The 25,155-nt window shown below is 46.4% G+C and overlaps 1 protein-coding gene across 1 annotated transcript in view; it reads right to left on the reverse strand.

The window, feature by feature from the left end:
- Positions 1-24,728, reverse strand: part of col4a3 (collagen, type IV, alpha 3) — a 31,785-nt gene extending 7,057 nt beyond the window's left edge. The window contains exons 1-37 of the mRNA XM_072379155.1: positions 24,680-24,728; positions 24,503-24,577; positions 24,377-24,421; positions 24,228-24,290; positions 24,109-24,153; positions 23,823-23,876; positions 23,693-23,734; positions 21,675-21,756; positions 21,312-21,347; positions 20,671-20,835; positions 20,411-20,503; positions 19,390-19,485; positions 19,103-19,173; positions 17,274-17,462; positions 16,845-17,013; positions 16,675-16,767; positions 16,280-16,384; positions 16,093-16,187; positions 13,266-13,416; positions 12,405-12,518; positions 12,166-12,333; positions 11,750-11,839; positions 11,526-11,660; positions 11,192-11,290; positions 11,011-11,100; positions 10,678-10,817; positions 9,929-10,055; positions 9,094-9,174; positions 8,905-9,006; positions 7,408-7,455; positions 7,114-7,299; positions 5,600-5,730; positions 5,411-5,483; positions 3,496-3,567; positions 3,291-3,416; positions 3,110-3,208; positions 2,398-2,619 (exon numbers count right to left, since the gene is read on the reverse strand). Coding sequence (XP_072235256.1) covers positions 2,398-2,619; positions 3,110-3,208; positions 3,291-3,416; positions 3,496-3,567; positions 5,411-5,483; positions 5,600-5,730; positions 7,114-7,299; positions 7,408-7,455; positions 8,905-9,006; positions 9,094-9,174; positions 9,929-10,055; positions 10,678-10,817; positions 11,011-11,100; positions 11,192-11,290; positions 11,526-11,660; positions 11,750-11,839; positions 12,166-12,333; positions 12,405-12,518; positions 13,266-13,416; positions 16,093-16,187; positions 16,280-16,384; positions 16,675-16,767; positions 16,845-17,013; positions 17,274-17,462; positions 19,103-19,173; positions 19,390-19,485; positions 20,411-20,503; positions 20,671-20,835; positions 21,312-21,347; positions 21,675-21,756; positions 23,693-23,734; positions 23,823-23,876; positions 24,109-24,153; positions 24,228-24,290; positions 24,377-24,421; positions 24,503-24,577; positions 24,680-24,706 — 3,799 coding nt within the window. The 5' untranslated portion in view covers positions 24,707-24,728. The remainder of the gene's footprint in view (positions 1-2,397; positions 2,620-3,109; positions 3,209-3,290; positions 3,417-3,495; positions 3,568-5,410; positions 5,484-5,599; positions 5,731-7,113; positions 7,300-7,407; positions 7,456-8,904; positions 9,007-9,093; positions 9,175-9,928; positions 10,056-10,677; positions 10,818-11,010; positions 11,101-11,191; positions 11,291-11,525; positions 11,661-11,749; positions 11,840-12,165; positions 12,334-12,404; positions 12,519-13,265; positions 13,417-16,092; positions 16,188-16,279; positions 16,385-16,674; positions 16,768-16,844; positions 17,014-17,273; positions 17,463-19,102; positions 19,174-19,389; positions 19,486-20,410; positions 20,504-20,670; positions 20,836-21,311; positions 21,348-21,674; positions 21,757-23,692; positions 23,735-23,822; positions 23,877-24,108; positions 24,154-24,227; positions 24,291-24,376; positions 24,422-24,502; positions 24,578-24,679) is intronic.
- Between the last annotated feature and the right edge of the window lie 427 nt (positions 24,729-25,155).

The raw sequence follows: 25,155 nt of genomic DNA on the forward strand, positions 1-25,155 counted from the left end.
AGGGACCCAGTTGGGACAGAAGCCTTTGCAAGAGCATCCAAGTAGATGGAGCCGTTCCATTAAGCTCTTTGTAGCTAACATCAGGGACTTGGATCTGATGCTAAGGGCAGCCAGAGGAGCTCAATGAACAGAGGGGGGGCGTGTTCTTTTAGGCTGATCCAAGACCAGACGCACCGCCGCGTTCTGGACCATCTGCAGAGGTTTCACAGGCTGGAGACCAGTTAGGAGACCAGTTAGGAAACCAGTTAGGAGACCAGTTAGGAAACCAGTTAGGAGACCAGTTAGGAGACCAGTTAGGAAACCAGTTAGGAAACCAGCTAGGAGACCAGTTAGGAAACCAGCTAGGAGACCAGTTAGGAGACCAGTTAGGAGACCAGTTAGGAAACCAGTTAGGAGACCAGTTAGGAGACCAGTTAGGAGACCAGTTAGGAGACCAGTTAGGAGACCAGTTAGGAAACCAGTTAGGAAACCAGTTAGGAGACCAGTTAGGAGACCAGTTAGGAGACCAGTTAGGAGACCAGTTAGGAAACCAGTTAGGAAACCAGTTAGGAAACCAGCTAGGAAACCAGTTAGGAAACCAGTTAGGAGACCAGTTAGGAGACCAGTTAGGAAACCAGTTAGGAAACCAGTTAGGAGACCAGTTAGGAGACCAGTTAGGAGACCAGTTAGGAAACCAGTTAGGAGACCAGTTAGGAGACCAGTTAGGAGACCAGTTAGGAGACCAGTTAGGAGACCAGTTAGGAGACCAGTTAGGAGACCAGTTAGGAAACCAGTTAGGAGACCAGTTAGGAGACCAGTTAGGAAACCAGTTAGGAAACCAGTTAGGAAACCAGTTAGGAAACCAGCTAGGAGACCAGCTAGGAGACCAGTTAGGAAACCAGTTAGGAGACCAGTTAGGAGACCAGTTAGGAGACCAGTTAGGAGACCAGTTAGGAGACCAGTTAGGAGACCAGTTAGGAAACCAGTTAGGAAACCAGTTAGGAAACCAGTTAGGAAACCAGTTAGGAAACCAGCTAGGAAACCAGTTAGGAGACCAGTTAGGAGACCAGTTAGGAGACCAGTTAGGAAACCAGTTAGGAAACCAGTTAGGAAACCAGTTAGGAGACCAGTTAGGAGACCAGTTAGGAGACCAGTTAGGAGACCAGTTAGGAAACCAGTTAGGAGACCAGTTAGGAGACCAGTTAGGAGACCAGTTAGGAGACCAGTTAGGAGACCAGTTAGGAGACCAGTTAGGAAACCAGTTAGGAGACCAGTTAGGAGACCAGTTAGGAGACCAGTTAGGAAACCAGTTAGGAAACCAGTTAGGAAACCAGCTAGGAAACCAGTTAGGAAACCAGTTAGGAGACCAGTTAGGAGACCAGTTAGGAGACCAGTTAGGAGACCAGTTAGGAAACCAGTTAGGAAACCAGTTAGGAAACCAGTTAGGAAACCAGTTAGGAGACCAGTTAGGAGACCAGTTAGGAGACCAGTTAGGAGACCAGTTAGGAGACCAGTTAGGAAACCAGTTAGGAAACCAGTTAGGAAACCAGTTAGGAGACCAGTTAGGAGACCAGTTAGGAAACCAGTTAGGAGACCAGTTAGGAGACCAGTTAGGAGACCAGTTAGGAAACCAGTTAGGAAACCAGTTAGGAAACCAGTTAGGAGAGCGGTGCTGTAGTGAAGGTGGGAGATGAACCATGACCTGCACCAGGAGCTGGGGGGCATTTTGGGTCAGGGATGCTCTGATCTTTTAATGACCGGAGGGACTGAGTTGTGACGTAAGCCTTTGTGATTCTTCTAAAAGTCGGGTGAAGACTGAACAGCTAAATGTTCCTGTTGCAGACACTTCTTCACCAGTATTCAGCCTGCAGCTGTGTGGACTTCAGCCGTTATTCATGGCAGAACTGCTCCAGCTGAAGCTGGATGGGCGGCTGTTCAGAGAAGTTTTCCCCTAAAACCACTCGAGTGTCGCTTCAGCAGAAAGCTTTGGGTCCAGCGTGTGATGCTGCCACCACCGTGCTTCACAGTGAGGTTCTGTGGCCCATCAGAAAGTTATGATACCAAACTATCTCACACTCCAGAGGAGGGAGGGTTGTTTTAAAAGGGCCATTACACCAAGTAGAAGCTCTGCAATGAATCCAGAGCAGAGCAACACCTGCACAGCCCTGACCGAAAACTCAAACTTTATCAAAGAATTCACAGATACGAGAGGATTCTGTGGAAAAAATGACCCTCACGGGCACCCATGTGGTCGGTCTGCGGCTGCTGTCAGGCATTGTGAAAGAAGAAAAGCTGGAGTATAAACTGTCTCTGCTGTCATAAAGTGTTATAAAATACTGAGGGAAACAGAAAAGTAAACTAAATATAATGTATTTATATCATCCAGAAAGCCATTTTTTAAATAATGTGTTCGGTTACCCAGGTCCTGTCCGTGAGCTCGGTTGTTGCCGTTGATGAAGAGCAGCGAGTATCCGGTCTCTATCAGGGAGGATCCTGCAGGGCATTGTGGGACGTAGCGTTCCTGGCTGTGTTTGGTGAACAGGAAGCCATTTATTCGAGAGAAATCAGAGGGATCCGCTGCTGGACCTCGAACACCTTGGGCTCCTTTAACTCCCACTAGACCAGGAGAACCTGCAGGACCTGCGAACCCAGAGAGATCGAGTGTTTCAGCTCAGCTTATCCATCGGTACAGATCAATGTACAATCAGCGGCCCATTGGTCTGCATCTTCAGTGGAACAGAACTCACATTCTGGGCTACTACAGGTCAATAACATTCATTGATTAGTGTGTTCTGATCAAAAAGAAGCAGCAGCTGATGTGGTTCCCCTCAGGTTAGAACTGAGCTCTGGTTTCCTTTAAAGAGGAACCGGCTGATTGGGACCAGCTTGAGTTCTGGGCTGAGTGAGGTTCTGTTTTCCTCCTCCTGTGAGTTTACGGGCAGATTTGGATGGAAACCTGAGCAGAGGTTGCCGTGGCAACAGCTTAGTGATAAACTTCTGATGAAGATCCGTCTCTGGATCCAGAATCTTTCACGAAAATCATTTTTATGAATATAACATGAAAAAAATTGCTTTTAGGGTTTCCCAGGAGGGCTCATCCCATCTCCTGTAGTCAGATGAGATTCTGTACCTTTTTCACCGATTACTCCTTGGTCTCCTTTTTGTCCTTTCTTTCCGGGACCACCAGGTTGTCCCCTTCCACCTTTTCTCCCCATCTGGCCTTTAAAACCTGCAGCAACAAAGCACAACACCTTACGGAAACTCCTCCTCCATCTTTCAGCAGCAGCTTTCCTGTCTTTAACACAACCGACCTCCAGGTCCAGGTCCTCCTCCGACCCCAGGAGGTCCCGGTTCGCCTTTCACCCCTGGAGGTCCGGGCGGACCTCTGTCTCCAGGCACGACCCTCACATCTCGGGTTGAATCCTGCCCCCTTTCTCCTGCAGGGACAGCGTAAAGCGCTGCATGTCGTACATCCACCACGCTGCAGTATTCAGGTGTGTGTGTGCTGAGTTATACCCTGTTTCCCACGTCGTCCTTGAGGTCCTTTTGCACCGCGGCTACCTGGAGATCCATCTTCCCCCCTTATACCTAGTTAGGGTGTTAGGAGAGAAGGTATTAAATGATCAGGAACACTCTGAGAGCAGCTGGTTCCACCATCATGGAACCACCAATGAGAACCAGACGAGGTTCTGAGAGTTCTGTTCTGGACCATCTGTTTGAACGTGCACAACGATAGTTAACCACGGTCTGCAGCTGGTGTCAGACTGATGTTGTACAGAGACAGAGGACAGGTTCATATTGGTGTCAGACAGATGGATGATCAATAGTTTAGCATTGGGCAGGTTTAGGTTCCTTTGGGGAGACAAACTGTGGTTTATTAGAATATAATTTCACCATTAATGAGATGAAGCTGAAGTCATGTTTGTGTTTTTTAGCTGAAGGGTGAAACTTCACCTGCAACTTGGTCTTCTGTTTTCTTTCCTGGTGCAAGACACCAGCGGCACGGCAGCTTTAAAGGAGCAGTGTGCAATAATTACGGTGATTTATTAACAGAAATGGGATATAATGCATGTAACTATGTTTTAGAGCCATAGAGTCACCCTATGAAACGAGTTTTTATCACTTTTCTGATTTACAAACCGCGGTCCGCTCCACACAGGAACCACACCGCCATACTGATTACAGTGGCCTGGAAGGGACAAACTGAGGCAAAAGCACGATTCGCCGCGGCTTTGCAGACGAAGAGGAAGAAGGAGACGAGGAAGTTGTTTGGATAGACATGGCTAAGACACACTTACTGTTGTGCAAAACAAAGCTCTAAAGACCCCGAGTCGTCACCAAAGACACGAAAACGTGACGAGTCCAGAAGGGGAAAACGAGAGTAAATATCGGCGCCACCTTTCCCAGATGGAGCTCGCTGATGAAAGGCTTTAAAAGTGACGCCGAAGTTGCCTCTTTTCTGGTGAAAAGGTAAATCAGCCCAGTGTTACTAATGTAAACGATAAGTGTTGTTTGGTGGCTGGAGTGATACGAAGATCAGCTGATCTGTTAGTTTACGCACCAAAACTACTGAGTAGCTTTGTTAGCTGGACAGAAATTACTCGGCGTCATGTTATGGAGATCAGCTTCAATCCTCTCGTCTTCACATGAGGCAGCGGCGGTGTTCGTCCTGCCTGCTCCAGCAGCTCTGCCTCCTCTTCCTCTCCCTCTTACCTCCCCAACCCATTCCGGTGTTACACTCTGCGAATGGTGAGAAAAACGTTTCCTGCTAATGCTAACCCTCTATCTGACCAAATACAAACAGCCTTTAGCCTTACGGAGCTAATATTAGCTTTTATTACCACACATTAACATAATGCAGAACAGCTAACAGTGACAATGACTCTAAAGTATCTTTTTTACAGAATATCTAACCAAATGTGGCTATTTATAATTTATCTCTAAAAATAACCTCAGAACTTGAGGTGGTTTCCCTCGATGGAGAAGACATCGTGATGCATTTGAGTGATGGATGTGTTGGGTAGTGTGTGCTGCACGCAGGCCACCGTAGTTTCTCTGAAGGGCGGAGTGTTGCGTTCAATGCACAATTGGAAATGACAGAATCTGACAAACAGCGGCTCTTACACACTGCCCCTTTAAGTCCTCATGAGTTCTTCAGATTCTGCTTTGGACAGTTTGACCTTAGAAACAACGATTCACTCTGAGAAAGCGCTAAATGCTAAACGCCCCCACTTCCAAACCCGTTTTATTTAAGCGTCACATGTACTGAAAATGTAAAAAACATGTTAAATGATACCATGTGGTGATCTGACCTGAGGTACGACACTCACTAAGACAACTTGATGACATCACACCTGCCGTCATTTTGGAACAAAACGCCAAACTTAGAGGAATCAGCACAAATCAATCTGGTTCTTATCTCAGTTCTTACCATCTGCTCCTTTGGAACCGTCCTCTCCTCTCAGGCCTTTGTATCCGGGAGGGCCCTGTGATCCATATGCACCCTAACAACAAGAGCTGACCATTGAATTCAACACAGACTTGGTGATATCTCAGTTTCATTTAACCTTTTAACTGGATGTCAAATAAAGTCACTGCTTTGTGACTTTCAGATACTGACCGGATTGCCTTGAGCACCTGGATCACCGGGGCAACCAGCATGTCCTGGGTCACCTGTTTCCCCTTTAAGTCCTTTATCTCCTTTAAAACCAGGGCCTGGAGGGCCTGGAGGACCTTGAAAGCCAGACATGCCTACAGATGGACACAGATGAGTTATTTTTGACTGATTAATGTGTCAGGTTACCAGGGGATTCAGGACGCAGATGCAGGGTCACAAGAGGGTTTTATTTAAATAAACAAACACAAGACAGATCACAGCACTGCAGGGCGACCTCCCGCAGCGCAAAAGAAACGGGCCACAAAACTGCTAATCGCTCTCCTCCATATCTGTGGTGGAGAAGGAGCGCAGATATGAAAGTTACCAACATAAAATCTCTCCAAACTGGGAGGAAAACAGAAAAGCTGTGAACACTTAAAGCAAAGACTCGCTCTCAAAAAGAGGCGGAAGAAAACAAAAGGCGAACTCTTAACAAAACAGAGGCTCTATGAAACTTTAACTTAACGCTCTCCTTTAATGGAGGCGACTGAAGAGTAACAACAAAAAATCACTCCTTGAAAATGGAGGAAAAACAAAGCTATGAAACTTACCGTTACCATAAATAAACTAAGGCTATGGAACAAGAATAAATTACAAAATAAGTCAGCTCTGCAGGAGAGTCGCTCGCTGCAGGCTCGAGGATTCTGTGGGTTCAAGGGACAAGACATATGGCTGGTAAGGTAGCTCAAAAGGAGACAAAATACTGGCACAAGACAAGGGAAACAGACTATTTAAACACATGAGGGACCAAGGGGAACAGGTGGAAACACTTTGGGAATCAGGGAAGACAATCAGACGCATGACAGGGAGGAAGGGAAAGATACCTGAAACCAGAGGAGAAGGTCAGTGCTTTTCAAAATAAAACAGGAAATGACGAGACATGGAACGGAAAATAAACCGTGACATAATGCCGTCATCAAACAAGAACGTAGAGCCTTAAAAGAAGTTTTGTCTTTAGGCCCAACAAATTGAACTGAAATCAAACCAACCAGCAACTATATGAAGGTAAGAAAGTTAAAAGGTGACTAATGAGGTGCCTGAAAATCAGTGGAATCCAGCCATTTTCCACCATTTCTCCTTCAAGCATCTCATGACAATGGCATCAGTGCCCAGAAAGATTTACAGCAGGGATACCCACAGCTGGTCCTCGAGGGCCGCTGTCCTGCAGGTTTTAGATGTTTCCCTGCTTCAACGCAGCTGATTCAGACGAAATGGATCTCTTAAAAAGCTTGTTAAGTTCTGCAGAAGCCTGCGAATGATGCATTGAGCTGCATTGTGTCAGATGAAAGGTGAAAGTCCCTCTGACACAACTGTGCTCTTATTGTTGGGTAGTAAAACAGATCTGATATCTGCTAGAATCTGCAACTGTAAAACATCCAAGGAGTCTCTCAAAGTTTCAAGTCACAAACAAGACTTGAAATACCCTAAACTAGTCGTCAGACTGACTAAACTATCTATCCTAACATGTGCCTTATCACCTTTGGGTCCTTGCAGTCCAGGTGGTCCTCGGTGCCCCTTTACTCCTTCAATACACATTCCCTCACGTCCGGTAAGGCCAGGTGAACCCGGGGGTCCAGGAGGGCCGGAGCCTCCAGGGTCTCCGGGAGGACCATAAGAACCAGGAGGGCCACAGAGACCAGGGGGACCCTTCTCACCCGGGCATCCTTTGAGGAAAAGGGGGGGAGAAAAAAACATTTTATGGTTGATTTCTAAGTCCACTGAAAAAATAGGATAAGAATATAATATAATAAGAATATGATCTGAGGACTTACCAGGTTGGCCTTTCTCTCCTTCTGGTCCCTGACATCCATTTCCAGGCTCTGGAGAAGGAAAAGTGGGCGAGAAAGTGAAAGTGAAACTTTTTCTATCTGAGAAGAAATCAAGATAGCAGCTGACTGTCCAGTCACATCCAGAATATAACCCTCTGTGGTGCCTTTGAGTGCCTTTGAGTGCCTTTGAATGCCTTTGAGTGCCTTTGAGTGCCTTTGAGTGCCTTTGAGTGCCTTTGAATGCCTTTGAATGCCTTTGAATGCCTTTGAATGCCTTTGAATGCCTTTGAATGCCTTGGTGCAGCTGGAGAACCACAGAGATGCAGTATGGCAGCATCTCAATGGAGCAGCGGATGGTCAGCAGCTCCCTCTTCAAGTCGATCCTCCGGAGGATCCTCAAAGTGGAGCCACTGTAGGGCCCTCTTCAGATGTTAGAGCTCCATTGGAGGTCTGCATCCACGTGCACGTCCATGTGCACGCCCACGTGCACGTCCAGGAGCTTGAAGCTGGGCACCCTGTCCACACACTGCAGATCGGTCTTCCTCCTCCTGAAGGCCACAGTCACTTCCTCTGTCTCGGAGGTGTTGAGGACCAAGTTCCAAGGACTCCCCAAAGGTAAGAGCAGACCAGAGAACTACCAGGGGTTCTTCTTCTGTTTGCAGTTACAGCCGACTGTAGAAGCTGCTCAGTGGGTCGGCCCAAAGCTCAGCACACACCTGAGCTGAGCTGTTGAAACGTGGCCAAGTTACTGTAAGGACTACATAAGATATATAGAAATAATTGCCAACACGGGACCTGGTTTGGTTGGGTTTTACTTCCCTTCTTTACAAAAAGCAAACACTGCTTCGGCACCGATTCGTGGAGCAGAAGACAAGCTTCCTCAAACACAAGAAGAGAAAATGAGGAGGGCTGCAGGCAGTCAGTATATGCATGGATTCTCCAAGAGCAAATAGGGTAAAGGTGGAGCTTTATATCCAACCATCATTGTGTTCATGAACTCTAAATATGTAACAGGGATTAATTGTTCAAGTCCACACGGCAGTCTTTCATCCATCCATCCACAGCCAACAGGTCCAGGAGGGAACTCCACACATCCCACTCCCCAGCGACACTCTTCAGCCCCTCCTGGGGGATTCCTAGGCTTTCTGACTTCACATCCTGTCCATGAACATGAAGAAGAACAGGATCGGCAGCCCTGGTGGAGTCCAACACCATAAACAAGCTCGACTTTGTGCTATAACTGTGCACACGGCTGGTCATACAGGGACCCAGCAGCCTGTTCTCCCACAGAGACTCCTTCAGGAGTCACGGTTTTAAACCTAAGTCCAGCAAACACATGTGGACTGGACGCCCTCAGTAAGCTGTGAGGGTGAAGATCAGGTCAGACTCTCCCAACATCAACACTGCACCACTGACGTCTTCTGCTCCCACTTTGAAAACCATGAGCTTCATCTGAGAGTGCTCAGAATGTTTCAGTTAATCTGTTTGGTATCAATTTACCTCCCATGACTCCTTTCTCTCCAGGAGGTCCCGGGATCCCGTCCTGTCCCTGGTTTCCTTTTGGACCAAGTGGACCAGGATCTCCAGGAGGCCCCTTATTTCCTGAAAATGAAGATGCAATCAAACATTCTCCGAGACAACATGCAGAAACATGTTTAAAATGAATAATACTGCAGCTGGTTTCTGCACCTTTGAGGCCGGGGCTTCCTGGGCAGCCATTTGGCCCCGGGGGACCATCACAACCCTTTTCACCGGCAGACCCAGGAGGACCTGAGAACAACAGTCAAAGCTTTAGAGAAAGCACAGGATATTCTCTTATACAAAGTGCCATGGTGTGGCGTATCCTGGGGTTTAATCCTGGGGTTTAATCCTGGGGTTTAATACTGGGGTTTAATCCTGGGGTTTAATCCTGGGGTCTAATCCTGGGGTTTAATCCTGGGGTTTAATCCTGGGGTTTAATCCTGGGGTTTAATCCTAGGGTCTAATCCTGGGGTTTAATCCTGGGGTTTAATCCTGGGGTTTAATCCTGGGGTTTAATCCTGGGGTCTAATCCTGGGGTCTAATCCTGGGGTTTAATCCTGGGGTTTAATCCTGGGGTTTAATCCTGGGGTTTAATCCTGGGGTTTAATCCTGGGGTTTAATCCTGGGGTTTAATCCTGGGGTCTAATCCTGGGGTCTAATCCTGGGGTTTAATCCTGGGGTCTAATCCTGGGGTCTAATCCTGGGGTTTAATCCTGGGGTTTAATCCTGGGGTTTAATCCTCGTGCCTTCTTGCCACTCGTGTTCTGGTTATCATTTTGTAATATAAATCAAATCTTTGCTGCTTCTTGGCTCCTCCCCCACCCATGACACATCCTACAATAACCTGATGGATTACTGACGCAGTTTGTCTTCTACGTTAGAGACAAAATCCCAACCTTCTGCTTTCCTTTATAAGTAGAGAAAACACAGAACCACTCAGCCCAGCTGAATGCTGAATACAGCTCCCTTTGTTTTATGCTGTAGTAAAGAAGCAGGTTCAGACCTCTATGTCCTGGTGTTCCAGGGGGGCCCTTAGGGCCACAGGGCCCACAGGTTCCTGGAGGACCAAAGTTCCCAGGGTCTCCCGGTGGTCCCTTTGTACCTGGAGGTCCTGTACATCCTGGATTCCCCTGAGAAGTGGACAGAACAGGAGTACCTGAGTACCTTTCTGCAACCCGCAAATACTGAACGAAATATATCCAGGATGTAAAAACACAGTCATGAGAAAAAGAAAGTACACCCTCTTTCAGCTTTTCTGCATCATTACATGATAAAAAACATCATCTGGTGCTTATCAGATGTTTAAAGGAGATAGAATATTACACAAAAAGATTTCCTCTAGATGACTGCTGTAGGTTTTAGGCCAATAAACTCTCTGTTCTTAGCTTAGTTCAGACATTTTAACAGTGCTTTCTGGTTCATTTAGCTGTAAAAACCCTGGCCGGCTAATCACAGAAGTGAGTCAATTCATCATTTGGAAAAAGCCAAATTAATGCTCCACATTTCCACATTTATCAGAGTTATCAGCAGACATACAATCAAGAAAAAAATGACCAATAATAAACAGCAAACTGCATTTCTTCTGACACAGAGACTTTTATGCCCATCTTTGGTGCCTTTGGTGCTCAGACTACAGATATCTATCTTAATGAGTTAATATAATATGTAAGATAGTAATATATCTGCCTGCAGATTATCACATCAAGACATCGTGTATAACAACAAGCATTAAGGTTTATTCGTGTGTGATACCTTCTCTCCTGGGTATCCTTTAGGTCCAGGCCCAGCTGGGCTCGGATCGCCTTTAATACCTTTAGGTCCATTTAGTCCCGGTAGTCCATTTGAACCAGGTTTCCCGCAGGGCCCATCTGAGCCTTTCGTTCCTTTACAGCCTGCAGATACGACATCAGGTGAGCTTAGAGATGCAGAACTCCTCTCAGAGGAAACTATTTGTCTCAAAGTGAAGTTAGAGCTGCTGGAGATTTGAATCTGAATCTGTTAAAGCCACTAAAAGCTGTTTGATAGACCCTCAGAGGGTGGACCAGGATAACTTTGTGTTCTGGTGGGGAGGGGAGTGGGTGTTACCTGGCCTCCCAATCAGTCCCTGGTGACCAGGGGCTCCACAGTCACCTGGAGGGCCTCTCGGCCCATCTCTGCCTGGGTCTCCAGGAAGTCCTAGCAAACACACAAGATTGGTGGCCGTTTTGATGAAGATCAGAAAGAAACTTCAGGGTCAGTGGCTCCTATGGCGCTGTCACATGTTTACCTGCTGGCCCTGGGTTTCCAGGTTGACCCTTTCTGCCATCTGGGCCCTGTACTCCTGGGGGGGCCTTCTCTCCTTTGGGACCAGTGGGACCCATGCAACCTGAAGATGAAACAGGAAGCAAACAGACGCTGCCACATAAACTGACAAACCTGGGGAACCATTATGAGGCACTCAGAAACACCAACAGATGTGGCTGTTCCTGTAAAGCTAAGCTAACAAATTCAACAAAGTGAGCTAAAGCAGAACATTTAACAACACAATGGACCCAATTAGAGAATCCTGAGGAAAGACTCATACTGATGTCAAACTGGAACTATGGACTACACCACAACACCTGGGTTTCCATGATCTCCAGGATCTCCTTCCCTCACAATGTCTATCGGGACCCCTTTTGGTCCAGTTTCTCCTTTGTCCCCGATAGGCCCTGGAGGCCCCTGGGGGCCTCTGGCCCCATCTACACCCATATGACCTGATGGACAAACCATTAGAGAAGAAGGTCAGACAGAGCGGCACTGTGACAATGACAGAAATCTGAATCCAATCATTGAAAGAGGAAACCGTTTGGTCCAGCCGGTCCGGCCTCTCCTGGTTTCCCATCAGCTCCTGGACCCCCCGCTGCCCCCGAGGGACCCCTGTCTCCTCTGATCCCTAAAACACAAACATTTCAAGCTAAATGGTCGGCACTTACACTTGACTTTTGTCTTATTGACCTCCCATATGCCATTTTCAACATTTGTTTCCCTACATTAGAAAATTGGGGGCGTCGACTTGTTTTTGGTCATTAATGTCAGTTTTATTTACTTTTAGTCATCTTTTGCATTAAAAACTGTTCCCTGACCTGTGTTTCAGTTCTGAATATGAACACTGATATAAAAATAAAGAGAGTCATGGTTACAGGGTCATTGTGACTGAACTTCAAACATCTATACAGTGAAACACAAACAGCAGTACCAGCTGTGGCTCTGACTCCTCACCTGGGCTCCCTGGCTCCCCATCAGCCCCTCTTCGGCCCTTCAGTCCCTCATCTCCGATTGGCCCTGGAGCTCCATCAAACCCTGGTATCCCATGTGGCCCCAGAGGCCCAATGGTTCCCTCACCAGGCAACCCAGGATCTCCTCGGACACCCTTTGGGCCCTGGGTCCCTGACAGACAAGGCAGTTTGAGAGATGTGTTCCTGAGGAGTTGGATCATAGACCCTGAACAGATCTGGTACCTGGGAATCCAATGACGCCTCTCAGTCCTTGCGCCCCTTCTGGTCCAGGGGACCCAGGTGAACAGAATCCTACTGGGCCAATGGGACCAGATTCCCCATCCAGACCATTATGACCTGACAGAAAGTTCAGTTCAGTTTGGGTGATGTTTGTTCTGGTGAAAAGATTCTGTTCAGTTTCACTTGGACCAAAGCAACCTCACAATCTGCTTTTCAACAACACGGGTTCTGGTTCTAGAAATGGTTTTGTTCTCAGACCAAGGCACCAAACATTCACCAACATAATGGACATCCTGCTGCAAGGAGCCAGTCATGAAGTCATGCAGAGATAAACAATGACTTTAATAAAACATACTGACGATGGTCCATTCTTTGGTTCATTTGATTTCATGGTTTCCAAAAGGACAATTTTCTGAGTTCCAGAACTGTTCTAAATGTCTAATTCAGTGAGCAGAACCAGCCTGATTGGTGGGAATGGCCATTTAGCTTGGTTCCAAACTGATTTTAGGTTTGTGTGGGACACAGAACCACCGGAGAATACGCTGATGATATGTTCCTGTGTCTGTAGTTTCTGCCAAAGCTCATCTTCTCATTAAGAGGCTTCTTCTTGTGAGTGAACAGGAACTAAACCTAATGAAGAACACAACAAACTCATCCTGAAATGCAAGAACAAAGCTTGGAACAGCCCATACTTCAGTTTCACGTCTTTAAACAAACCCAGTTTGTGTTTTTCTTTCAGCAGAACCCACTCTACAATATCAGCAAAATGTTCTGGAGTCATGTGAGTGAACTTAAAACAACAGCTTCGGTGTCAGCTAACAAGATGAGCTGAGACCATATGGATCTCCATAGGACTTCTGCTACCTCTGGGTCCCGGAAGACCATCTTGTCCTGTGGGTCCTGGCGCTCCATCTGGTCCTGAAGGTCCACAATTTCCTTGAGGTCCAACAGAGCCATCTTCTCCTTGAGGGCCTGATTGACCCCGTTGACCTAGGAAACCAATGCCTCTGTCCCCCTGAGACCACAAAGACCCGCAGATCCCAAAAACAAGAAGGCAAAGCAATGATATCCCATTTAAACACAAACCAACTGATTATCTGTCATCCAGCTCAAGGCAACCATAGCAGCAACTGGACTTCTTCTTGGATCTTAAAGATGTTTCACCTCTCTCCTGAAAAGCTTCTTCAGTTCTGAATGAGATGCTGGGGAGTATCAGCTGATAAGCAGATAGGATCATTTCAGTCACATGTGTCACCGAACCACCTGACCAGTGTACCTGTTCATTATCACCTATGAACTGTCTCCTTGCCTGAAAAGGTGAGTTTTGGTCACAGGATCCAAGGAGTGAATGGTTGTGAACCTGCCTGGGGACACCTCTCACTTCGTGTTTGGGTGTTTTGTCCTTTGGGCGGAGCAGTCTCTGTCTGAGGGTGTTCTTGGGTTTGAAGAACACTGTATGCTCATCTTATCAGCTGATACTCCACATCATGTAGTTTAGAACCAAATGAGAGGTGAAATGTCTTCAAAATCCAAGAAGAAGAAGAAGTCCAGCTGACTTTATTCATGCTCTTAGGAATTAAGTGGATATTTATTTACCCGTTTTATTTCCACATATACAGTCATGTCAAAAATAAAGGTTTTATGTATCAGGATTTGGTCCAAAAACTCAGTAAATCAAACCTCAGATGAATAACAACATAACATATTACACTGTGTCACTATTTGTTGAGAATCCAGGTGTGTTTTAACACGATGCCAAGGAGGAAAGACACCAGCAATGATCTCAGAGAAGCAGCTGTTGCTGCCCATCAGTCTGGGAAGGGTTATAAGGCCATTTCCAGACTATCTGGAGTCCATCATTCTACAGAGAGAAAGATTATTCACAAGTGGAAAACATTCAGGACAGCTGTCAATCTTCCCAGGAGTGGACGTCCCAGCAAGTTCACCCCAAGGTGAAGAAGCCCAGAGCTACATCTCAGACTCTACAGGCCTCAGTTAGCATGCTAAAGGTCAAAGGTCACCCCAAGGTGAAGAAGCCCAGAGCTACATCTCAGACTCTACAGGCCTCAGTTAGCATGTTAAAGGTTAAAGGTCACCCCAAGGTGAAGAAGCCCAGAGCTACATCTCAGACTCTACAGGCCTCAGTTAGCATGTTAAAGGTTAAAGGTCACCCCAAGGTGAAAAAGCCCAGAGCTACATCTCAGACTCTACGGGCCTCAGTTAGCATGCTAAAGGTTAAAGTTCACCCCAAGGTGAAGAAGCCCAGAGCTACATCTCAGACTCTACAGGCCTCAGTTAGCATGCTAAAGGTTAAAGGTCACCCCAAGGTGAAAAAGCCCAGAGCTACATCTCAGACTCTACGGGCCTCAGTTAGCATGTTAAAGGTTAAAGTTCACCCCAAGGTGAAAAAGCCCAGAGATACATCTCAGACTCTACGGGCCTCAGTTAGCATGTTAAAGGTTAAAGGTCACCCCAAGGTGAAGAAGCCCAGAGCTACATCTCAGACTCTACGGGCCTCAGTTAGCATGTTAAAGGTTAAAGGTCACCCCAAGGTGAAGAAGCCCAGAGCTACATCTCAGACTCTACAGGCCTCAGTTAGCATGCTAAAGGTTAAAGGTCACCCCAAGGTGAAGAAGCCCAGAGCTACATCTCAGACTCTACAGGCCTCAGTTAGCATGCTAAAGGTTAAAGGTCACCCCAAGGTGAAAAAGCCCAGAGCTACATCTCAGACTCTACAGGCCTCAGTTAGCATGTTAAAGGTTAAAGGTCACCCCAAGGTGAAGAAGCCCAGAGCTACATCTCAGACTCTACAGGCCTCAGTTAGCATGCTAAAGGTTAAAGGTCATCCCAAGGTGAAAAAGCCCAGAGCTACATCTCAGACTCTACAGGCCTCAGTTAGCATGTTAAAGGTTAAAGGTCACCCCAAGGTGAAGAAGCCCAGAGCTACATCTCAGACTCTACAGGCCTCAGTTAGCATGCTAAAGGTTAAAGGTCATCCCAAGGTGAAAAAGCCCAGAGCTACATCTCAGACTCTACAGGCCTCAGTTAGCATGCTAAAGGTTAAAGGTCACCCCAAGGTGAAAAAGCCCAGAGCTACATCTCAGACTCTACAGGCCTCAGTTAGCATGCTAAAGGTCAAAGGTCATGACAGCACAGTTAGAAAAAGACTGAACAAGGCAGGGGTTCACTTAGTTTTTTGTGGTTACTTCCATAAATACATTCTGCTACTGTGAGGTTGGATTTACTGAGTTTTAAGACCTGCTGAGGAACAGATTTTTTTTAAAGTCCTGATACATAAAGAATTAGAAGTGAGTGATGCTGGATTAACCAGCAGCAGCTTTAAAGCTAAACTTAAGTTCAAACTCTCTTAAGTATTTTTGTCAGATGATATAAACTATAAAGAATCTACCGCTCTTTATTAATTAATTATATTATTATTTAACAGAACCAGTATTTTCCGTGTCCTGATCAATAAAACCTTAAGACTGGAACATGGTGGACTTTCTTTTTAGTTCGATTAAGCAAAGGAAAAACAAGTTATATGAATCGTTTCAACTGGTAATAAACAAATAAATCAAGTTTATCGAAAAGTAAAAAGATTTGTAGATTTCAAGTTGATTTAATCCACACTGCTGTCCCCAAACCATCCAGAGGAGATTAATTTAGGTTCTGCTTCTTTAAGGCGTGTTACCTTTGGGCCCGGCTGCCCCGGGCTGCCTGATGGACCTCCTCGACCCTTGATGCCAAAACTCGGCATGCCTGGGGCTCCTGGAGGACCCCTCTGCCCTGAAGCCACATGATACATTTATTGCTGTTATAATCATCTTCAGTTCGTGTAAATCTTCAGGCTGTTTGGTCATCGCTGCCTCCAGACTGACCTTTCACACCCGGAAAGCCCGGGGGCCCCTGGAAGGAAAATCCTTTATCCCCTTTTATTCCCTTCAGACCAACAAATCCTTGAACACCTGGAGGTCCCGTCACACCTGAGACCAGCAGAGAACACGGGTAGAAACAGAGCTGATGGGACCAGAACCGGAATAAGGTTCTGGTTTCCGAAAGGTTCTGAAGATCAGGCTATAAACAGTTTATTTCATCCAAATCTTATGGGATTACTGGGAGCAAATCTGTCCTCCATCTGTGGAGAACCTCGCCTAATCACCTTTCTAAGGTCATTTACACTCTGACCTTCACACAGGTGGAGTCATAATGTGCATCAAAGCTCAGATTCTTTCTTAGATAACGACCAAACTGGACAGATGAGTCCTTGTCCTACCTTGAGGTCCCAGGTTTCCAGGAACACCTCTTTCTCCTCTCTGGCCTGGATCTCCTGGGGTGGTTTTCACTTCCCCAGGAGAGCCTCTTTCACCTGGAAGGTACAGAAAGTACAGTCAGCTGTGGGTCCAAGCCCCGCCTCTGGGTCAGAGCCCTCCAGCAGAGACTCACCTGGTGGTCCAGGTTCTCCTGGCTGTCCCAGGAATCCCATGTCACCTTGGGGTCCTGAAGGCCCTGGAGCCCCGATGCCACGTGGTCCCATAGGCCCCAACTGCCCTGTCAGGCCTCTGGGACCCGTGCTGCCCAGTGGGCCCCTGTCCCCCTTTGACCCCGGAGGCCCCTAAAGACACAGACCGTGATCTAAGATGGCAGCTGTTACCGGATCACAGAAACTGGTGGAACCAAATGCTTTGTTTGTCCAGGAAACTCACATTCCATCCTTCAAGGCCACATTAGAAACTCAATACAGAGCTCAGTGAGGTGGTAATCAATGAATATGCACAGCAAAGAGGTCCAAACTGTGACTTTACATAACGCAGAAGTCTTCTCAACCCCGTTTTCTTTCTTAAAATGTCTCTGGAGCCGACAGGTGATACTTACAGGGTCTCCTTTCTCTCCCAGAACACCTTTAGGTCCTGGTCTACCAACAGGTCCATCTATTCCCAGCCGTCCTGGTGCTCCCTGCTCCCCTGGGGACCCTTCCTCACCTTTCACCCCCACCATCATCATGACTCCTGGGTCGCCGGCAGGACCTGAGCACCCCGGGGACCCGGGATTACCATAGAGACCCTGGAGACAGACAGATATTTACATTTAACCATCTAACAGACACTTTTATCCAAAATTATGTTTATGTTTATGCATTTTTCAGACGCTTTTATCCAAAGCGACTTACAGGTAGGTTAAGGGGGTCTTGCCTAAGGACCCTACTGGAGGTAATACCTTTCATGCAGGGAACCCAGGATCTCCCACATGGAAGGTGGCAATCAAACCACTACACTATCCAGCCCACCAAAATTAGTTAAAACACGGAAAACAACATTCAAGCTTTTAAGAAACCCGTTCCTTCATCTCTCTGAAGGAGTACATGTGAGTTAGATTATCAGGAGAGGAGGTTCCTGAGGGACGCCTCCTGCTCTGATAGCAGCCGGTAGCTGGTTCCACCATCGTGGAACCACCAAAGAGAACAGTCTGGACTGAGTCTTCCCTGTTTGTAGGGATGGCAGAACCAGGTTTCTGAGAGGAAACCAGTGGGGTATATCATTAAAGCATTCAAGGAACCTGGGAGGCGTCTGGGATGGACCGTCACACGGTGGAAACGTGTGCTGTGGTCAGACCCATCAGTATTCCACATCTTTGCTGGAAGAAATGGAGCAAAGAGCAAAAGCAGCATCCAGCCTGCTGTCAGCAGCCAGTCCCTGCAGCCAGGCTCTGTGATGGTATGGGGTTGGATCAGGGGGCAAAGCTCATTTCCACTTCTGTGACGGCAGCATTAATGCAGAAAAGCTCACTGAGATTTTACAGCAACATATGCTGCCTTCAAGGCCACATCTTTTCCTGGGACGTCCCAGCATTGTTCAAGCAGACCATGGAAAACCACATTCTGCCACAGTCCAAAGGCCTGGCTGAGGAAGAAGAGGTACGGGTGCTGGACTGGCTGCCTGCAGTCCTGACCTGTCCCCAGCAGAGAAACAACCACCCCCCCGCCCTGCTGCACACCTTAAGACCTGTTTAAGGAGGAATGGGACAAAATAACAGCTGGAACTCTGCATCACCTGGTTTCCTCAGAGTCAGAACGGCTTTAAGTGTTGGCAGAAGGAGACAAAGTGGGAAAAGATTAGCTTTTTTCTGATCTTTTATGGGATGTTGCAGGTCTGAGGTGTAAAAATGATGTTGAACAGGAAATCTGTTGAGTTCAGACTGTCTGACAGGAAGTAAAAGTAAGAGAAAACATCAAAATAACTGTTTTTGCAGAAAACTATCCCAAGTTTTTCCAATTTGTGGCTGTAAAAGTTATTTTAAGCCTTTTAGGAATGTTATAACATGTAAAACTGATCAGTTTAGTCTGTTTATGGGGTTGACAGAATGAGTAAAGGCTGAAAATCAACACATACAACCACCCCCCCGCACTGCTGCACACTTTAAGACCTGTTTAAGGAAGAATGGGACAGAATAACAGCTGGAACTCTGCATCACCTGGTTTCCTCAGAGTCAGAACGGCTTTAAGTGTTGGCAGAAGGAAGCAAAGTGGGAAAAGGTTCACTGACTTTATGTTTTTGGACCATTAGTTTGATGAAACTAAACGTGACATTTTTTGCTGTCAGACTGTCTGACGGGGAGGAAAGATAAAAAAGAAAGGTAGGAATCACTGTTTCTGTTGCATTGTCTAAACCATTTGAACCTTTTCAGATTCGGGGGGGTATACTCACCGTTGGACCAGGCGGTCCTCTGGTACCTGTGATGCCTTTGTCACCTTTAAGTCCCGTTCTTCCAGGTGAACCTGGAACAAGATGACATCACAGAGATGAACCTGCTGAATCTGACCCTCAGACTGCTGAAAGTGTCCGTTTCATGCTACATTTCTCATTCATGTAAAAAATACTAACCAATAACATCTGAAAGTTAATAACTAAATAACAGGGGCATCTCCTTGTTACTCAGGATAAACTCAGATAATGAAAGTAAAGTAAAAACTCAGGTGTGAGATGCTTCTTACCTGAGAAGCCGGCTTCTCCCGGCTCTCCTGGTTTACCTGGAGGTCCAGAGACGGCATTCAAAGGAGGACAAACCGAACACACCTCGCCCTTCTCCCCTGAAAAACACCAATCAATCAACGTAAGAAAGTGGCTTTATTGGGTTTATCTTCTTTCTCTGAAGAAAAGAGGAGAACCGGTACCAGGTTCTGTTTCATGTGTTCAACCAAGTGTCTTAAGAAGTAGTTTATTTCTAAACTACTTATTTCTAAATCTAATTCACTCAGCAGTCATACATTTGTTTTATGAAGCTGAGTTAGTCTGAAGTAGAAGCAGATTTGATTAAGTTGCACATCTCAAACAGCTTCATTTTTAGAGGTCGTGAAATGTGTCTCAAGGCAGGTTTTAGATGTTTCCCTCCTCCACCACACCTGATTCAGATGATCAGCTCGTCATCAAGCTCTGCAGCGGCCTGATAAGGAGCCATTCATTTGAATCAGGTGTGGAGGAGGAGGGAAACATGGAAAACCTGCAGGGCGGTGGGTCATGAGGACCGGAAGTGAAGGTGAAGCTCAGGTTCGGCTTGGTCTACAGCAGGGATGTCAAACTCCGGTCCTGGAGGGCCGCTGTCCTGCAGGTTTTAGATGTTTCCCTGCTTCACCTGATTCAGATCAATGCATCATTAGCAGGCTGCTGCAGAACTTAACAGGAGATCCATTTAATCTGGATCAGGTGTGTTGGAGCAGGAAACATCTAAAACCTGCAGGACAGCAGCCCTCCAGGACCGGAGTCTGACATCCCTGCTGTAGACCAAGCTTCTGAGCTTCACTTTACAGCAGGGATGTCAAACTCCGGTCCTGGAGGGCCGCTGTCCTGCAGGTTTTAGATGTTTCCTGCTTCACCTGATCCAGATTAAATGGATCCGTTCAAAAGATTGTTACATTCTCCACAAACCGGCTGATGAGGCATTGATCTGAATCAGGTGGACCAGAGTTTGACCAGAGCAGACATGTCATGTGACTCCCTCTTCTTTTTAACACTCACCCTTCTGTCCGCCCTCCCCTCTGTCTCCAGGAAGTCCCTGCAGGCCTTTTGAACCTTTAGCTCCCGGAGAACCAGTTGCTCCCGGCACAAAGTCTGACAGGCAAGAGATGAAGAAAATAAATTACACAAACTTTGGGTTGTTGAAGGAGGATTTCAGTTCTGAATCTCTACCCTCGTTACGCCTTTAACGATTCAAACAAAGGTCAGAGGCTGGATCATGCTTCCCTGAGGGACAACATATTTAAAAACCCGATTATTACAAGGTATTCCAGGTTCTCCAGGTTCCCCAACAGCTCCACAACGTCCTGGGACTCCGTTAAATCCTGGGGGCCCAACATTAGGGGGGCCCGGATCTCCCGGTTCTCCTCTGGGACCACGAGAACCAGGCAGTCCCTCAGGGCCCTGTGGGCCATATGATGCCACACCTTGAGGGGCAAAGAAAAGATTTTACTCACAGACTTTGTGGAGGAAGAAAACCGCTTAATTACACAGATTTCAAAGGTCAGAACCACCAGCCTATCAAATAAGGAGTGTCTTGGACCGGGTTCTACAGTCTTTACAGGATAGTTGGAGTCAAATCTTAAGACAACAAATAGAAATGTGTAAAGATAAGTCAAAAGTCCAAAAGAGACTAAATTATTCAGGTCATTTCTCAAGTCAAGTCTGTAGAAGAGAAGTCAGAATCAAGTCTTATCTTTAAGGGCAAGTCGAGTCTTTCAGGACTCAGTCTCAGGTCAAAACTCCAAGTTTAATTTCACTTTATCTGGACCAAGTCCAAGTCTGGTCTCAAATATTTTGGCCCTGATCTGACTCAGGTCTGCCCCAGTTTATCTGACGATGAATTCAGCCAAATGGAAACAGCTGATCTTTATCTGCTCATTCATTGGTTGGTGGGGGTTACCTTTCCTGCCCTTAAGTCCTGGAAAACCAATGAGTCCTGAAACAGATAAAAAAACATTTCTCTGAAACCATTCAGGTGATCAGGTCACACGATCCATCAGGTCCACAGATTCAAGTCAGATCTGAAGTTCATCTGATCACAAACACATTTCCTTTATATTTACTGGAAAACATTACGTTCCTCAGGTTCATCTGGATGAAAACTCCTGAAAAAGCATTTATTCTTCAACATTCTGTATTACAGTTCTTTTAAACATTAAAAAAATGTATAACTGTTAATGAACATCAATGTAAAATCACTAATTAGAGCTTCTGTTGCCACGGTTTGAACATGATTTAAAGAGAAGCTTAAAACAGTAATTACCTGTTTCTCCTCTGAGTCCTTTGGGTCCCGGGGGCCCGGAGACGCCACCCCGGCCCTTCTCTGGAATATAGCTGTATGTTGTCTAAGAACAGAGGAAACGTTTAATCTGACAATCAGTGACCTGCTGACCACCCATATACATTAACTCCACCCATATACATTAACTCCACCCATATACATTAACTCCACCCATATACATTAACTCCACCCATATACATTAACTCCACCCCACAACACCACACCTATCTAACTTAACCCCGCCCCTACAAGACCACACCCGTTCAAATTAACTCCACCCATATACATTAACTCCACCATCTGCTGCTGGTGAAAACAGGCCTGGAGCTAAATGTATTAGCCCGGCCCCAAGAGACCACACCCATTCAAATTAACCCCACCCAAATACATTAACTCCACCCCACAACACCACACCTATCTAACTTAACCCCGCCCCTACAAGACCACACCCGTTCAAATTAACTCCACCCATATACATTAACTCCACCCATCTAACTTAACCCCGCCCCTACAAGACCACACCCGTTCAAATTAACTCCACCCATATACATTAACTCCACCCATCTAACTTAACCCCGCCCCTACAAGACCACACCCGTTCAAATTAACTCCACCCATATACATTAACTCCACCCATCTAACTTAACCCCGCCCCTACAAGACCACACCCGTTCAAATTAACTCCACCCATATACATTAACTCCACCCATCTAACTTAACCCCGCCCCTACAAGACCACACCCGTTCAAATTAACTCCACCCATATACATTAACTCCACCCATCTAACTTAACCCCGCCCCTACAAGACCACACCCATTCAAATTAACCCCACCCATATACATTAACTCCACCATCTGCTGCTGGTGAAAACAGGCCTGGAGCTAAATGTATTAGCCCGGCCCCAAGAGACCCCACCCAAATACATTAACTCCACCCATATACATTAACTCCACCCATATACATTAACTCCACCAACAAGACCACACCTGTTTAACTTAACCCCGCCCCTACAAGACCACACCCATTCAAATTAACTCCACCCATATACATTAACTCCACCCATCTAACTTAACCCCGCCCCTACAAGACCACACCCATTCAAATTAACTCCACCCATATACATTAACCCCGCCCCTACAAGACCACACCCATTCAAATTAACTCCACCCATATACATTAACCCCACCCCAACAAGACCACACCCATTCAAATTAACCCCACCCATATACATTAACCCCGCCCCAACAAGACCACACCTGTTCAAATTAACCCCACCCAAATACATTAACTCCACCAATCTAACTTAACCCCGCCCCAACAAGACCACACCCATTCAAATTAACTCCACCCATATACATTAACCCCGCCCCTACAAGACCACACCCGCTCAAATGAACCCCACCCATATACATTAACCCCGCCCCTACATGACCACACCCGTTCAAATTAACCCCACCCAAATACATTAACTCCACCCCTACAAGACCACACCCATTCAAATTAACTCCACCCATATACATTAACCCCGCCCCTACAAGACCACACCCGCTCAAATTAACCCCACCCAAATACATTAACTCCACCTATCTAACTTAACCCCGCCCCTACAAGACCACACCTGTTCAAATTAACCCCACCCAAATACATTAACTCCACCCCTACAAGACCACACCCATTCAAATTAACTCCACCCATATACATTAACCCCGCCCCTACAAGACCACACCCGCTCAAATGAACCCCACCCATATACATTAACCCCGCCCCTACAAGACCACACCCGTTCAAATTAACCCCACCCATATACATTAACCCCACCCATATCACTGAACCCCACCCTTTCATCTCTAAAACAAGCTTTCTCCTCATCTAAAGCGGCTCCTGCTCCTAATGTGGTTAAACTCCTGGAGGAATCACAGTCTGGTTAAAATCTTTGTTTTTATAGATTTTTCTATCTAATCACTTTCAATCCTTGGTGTAACGACAGAAAAAGACTCACGACTCCTGGAGGACCTGGAGGACCACGAGTGCCTTTTACTCCCTGAACACACAAAGCAGGTTATAGATGAACAGACCCGGTACTGGCTGTAGCTACTTATTAAACCTATATCAGCTCATACTGCACTCACCGAGGCTCCGTCGTCACCTGGAGGACCGACGTACCCACGATCCCCGGGGTTTCCCTGCAGAAAGATTTTCACACGTTTATTCCGTCTTTCCAAACAGGTTCATGAAGGAAAAGTTTCCGTTTTGTTGTTCCTCTGCCCCTGAAAGCATTTCATTTACTCCAAATCCTTCGTTTTTAGGGACTACCATATGGTAGAAATGATCTTTTAACACAAATAACTCAAGTTCAAAACAACTAAACTTACATGTTTAAATGCTTGGATAACATTTGCACAGCATGATGATTACCTGTCCTCCGAACTCTCCGGGGAGCCCATCTTTTCCTGGTCGACCCTGTAACACAAACAGCGTTGGACCAGTACATTTGGACTGTGTGCTGATGTCATGATTACAGATCTGGATCTCACCGGTGAGCCAGGGAAGCCTCTGTCCCCCTTCCCTCCTTTTATTCCCCGATTCCCCGGGAAACCCTGGAGGTGAAAACCAAGGCTCACATCAAACTGATATCCTGGGGAAATAAAGCGTGACGATGAGGTTCTGATTGGGACAGACTTACGGTAGGTCCACGGCAACCTTTCTGTCCAGGTTCGCCCGGTTCTCCCTGAAAGATAAAAACAGAAGCCTGAGAGGCCACAGAGAGGAAGAAGAACGGATCATCTCACGGAGGAACAGATGGACGCACTTTCAGCTCTTTGGGTCCTTCGACGTATAGTTTGACTCCTTTCGGACCGGGGACCCCCGGAGGCCCAAGATCCCCCTAAAAATGAAACACAGCTGATGGTGATGATGAAGGGTGCAACATCTTTATTGTTTGATCACATCAGAGTCTACATTACTGAGGATCTACAGCTTAGCCCACCTTTGGCCCTTGTGGACCCATCCTCATGGGATTGGGACCTTCTTGACCCTGAAACAAAACCGGAGCTACATCAGGATTTAATGGAGTCACATGATCAAAGACAGCATTGGTCCTTTAAACACCTGGGGGGGGGGGGGATTACAGACTGATGCCTTACAGCAGCAACAATAAGAAATAAGGACAACTTGGGGCGAGATGGATGATTCACATTAAAATGTAAATAAAATGTTCTTTTATTTTATTTCAAACTCAAAATATTTCATGCTTGTCTAATCAACTTAATTTTTATTAGTTTATATAATAAATAATAATAATATCCATTTTTACATTTCGGGCTGCAACACGTTCCAAACAAAAGTTGGGAGACGAGCGGTTTAGGGCTGGTTATGAGGGTGACTGTACAGGTCACCTGGAACCAGTAAACAGGTGATTTTAACCCTGATCTGGTCCTGAAGCAGCCTCCATGACAGACTGTG

Source organism: Leuresthes tenuis, unplaced genomic scaffold, assembly GCF_036924035.1.
Source record: "Leuresthes tenuis unplaced genomic scaffold, fLeuTen1.0.hap1 SCAF_136, whole genome shotgun sequence".
In the NCBI taxonomy this organism is placed as follows: domain Eukaryota; kingdom Metazoa; phylum Chordata; class Actinopteri; order Atheriniformes; family Atherinopsidae; genus Leuresthes; species Leuresthes tenuis.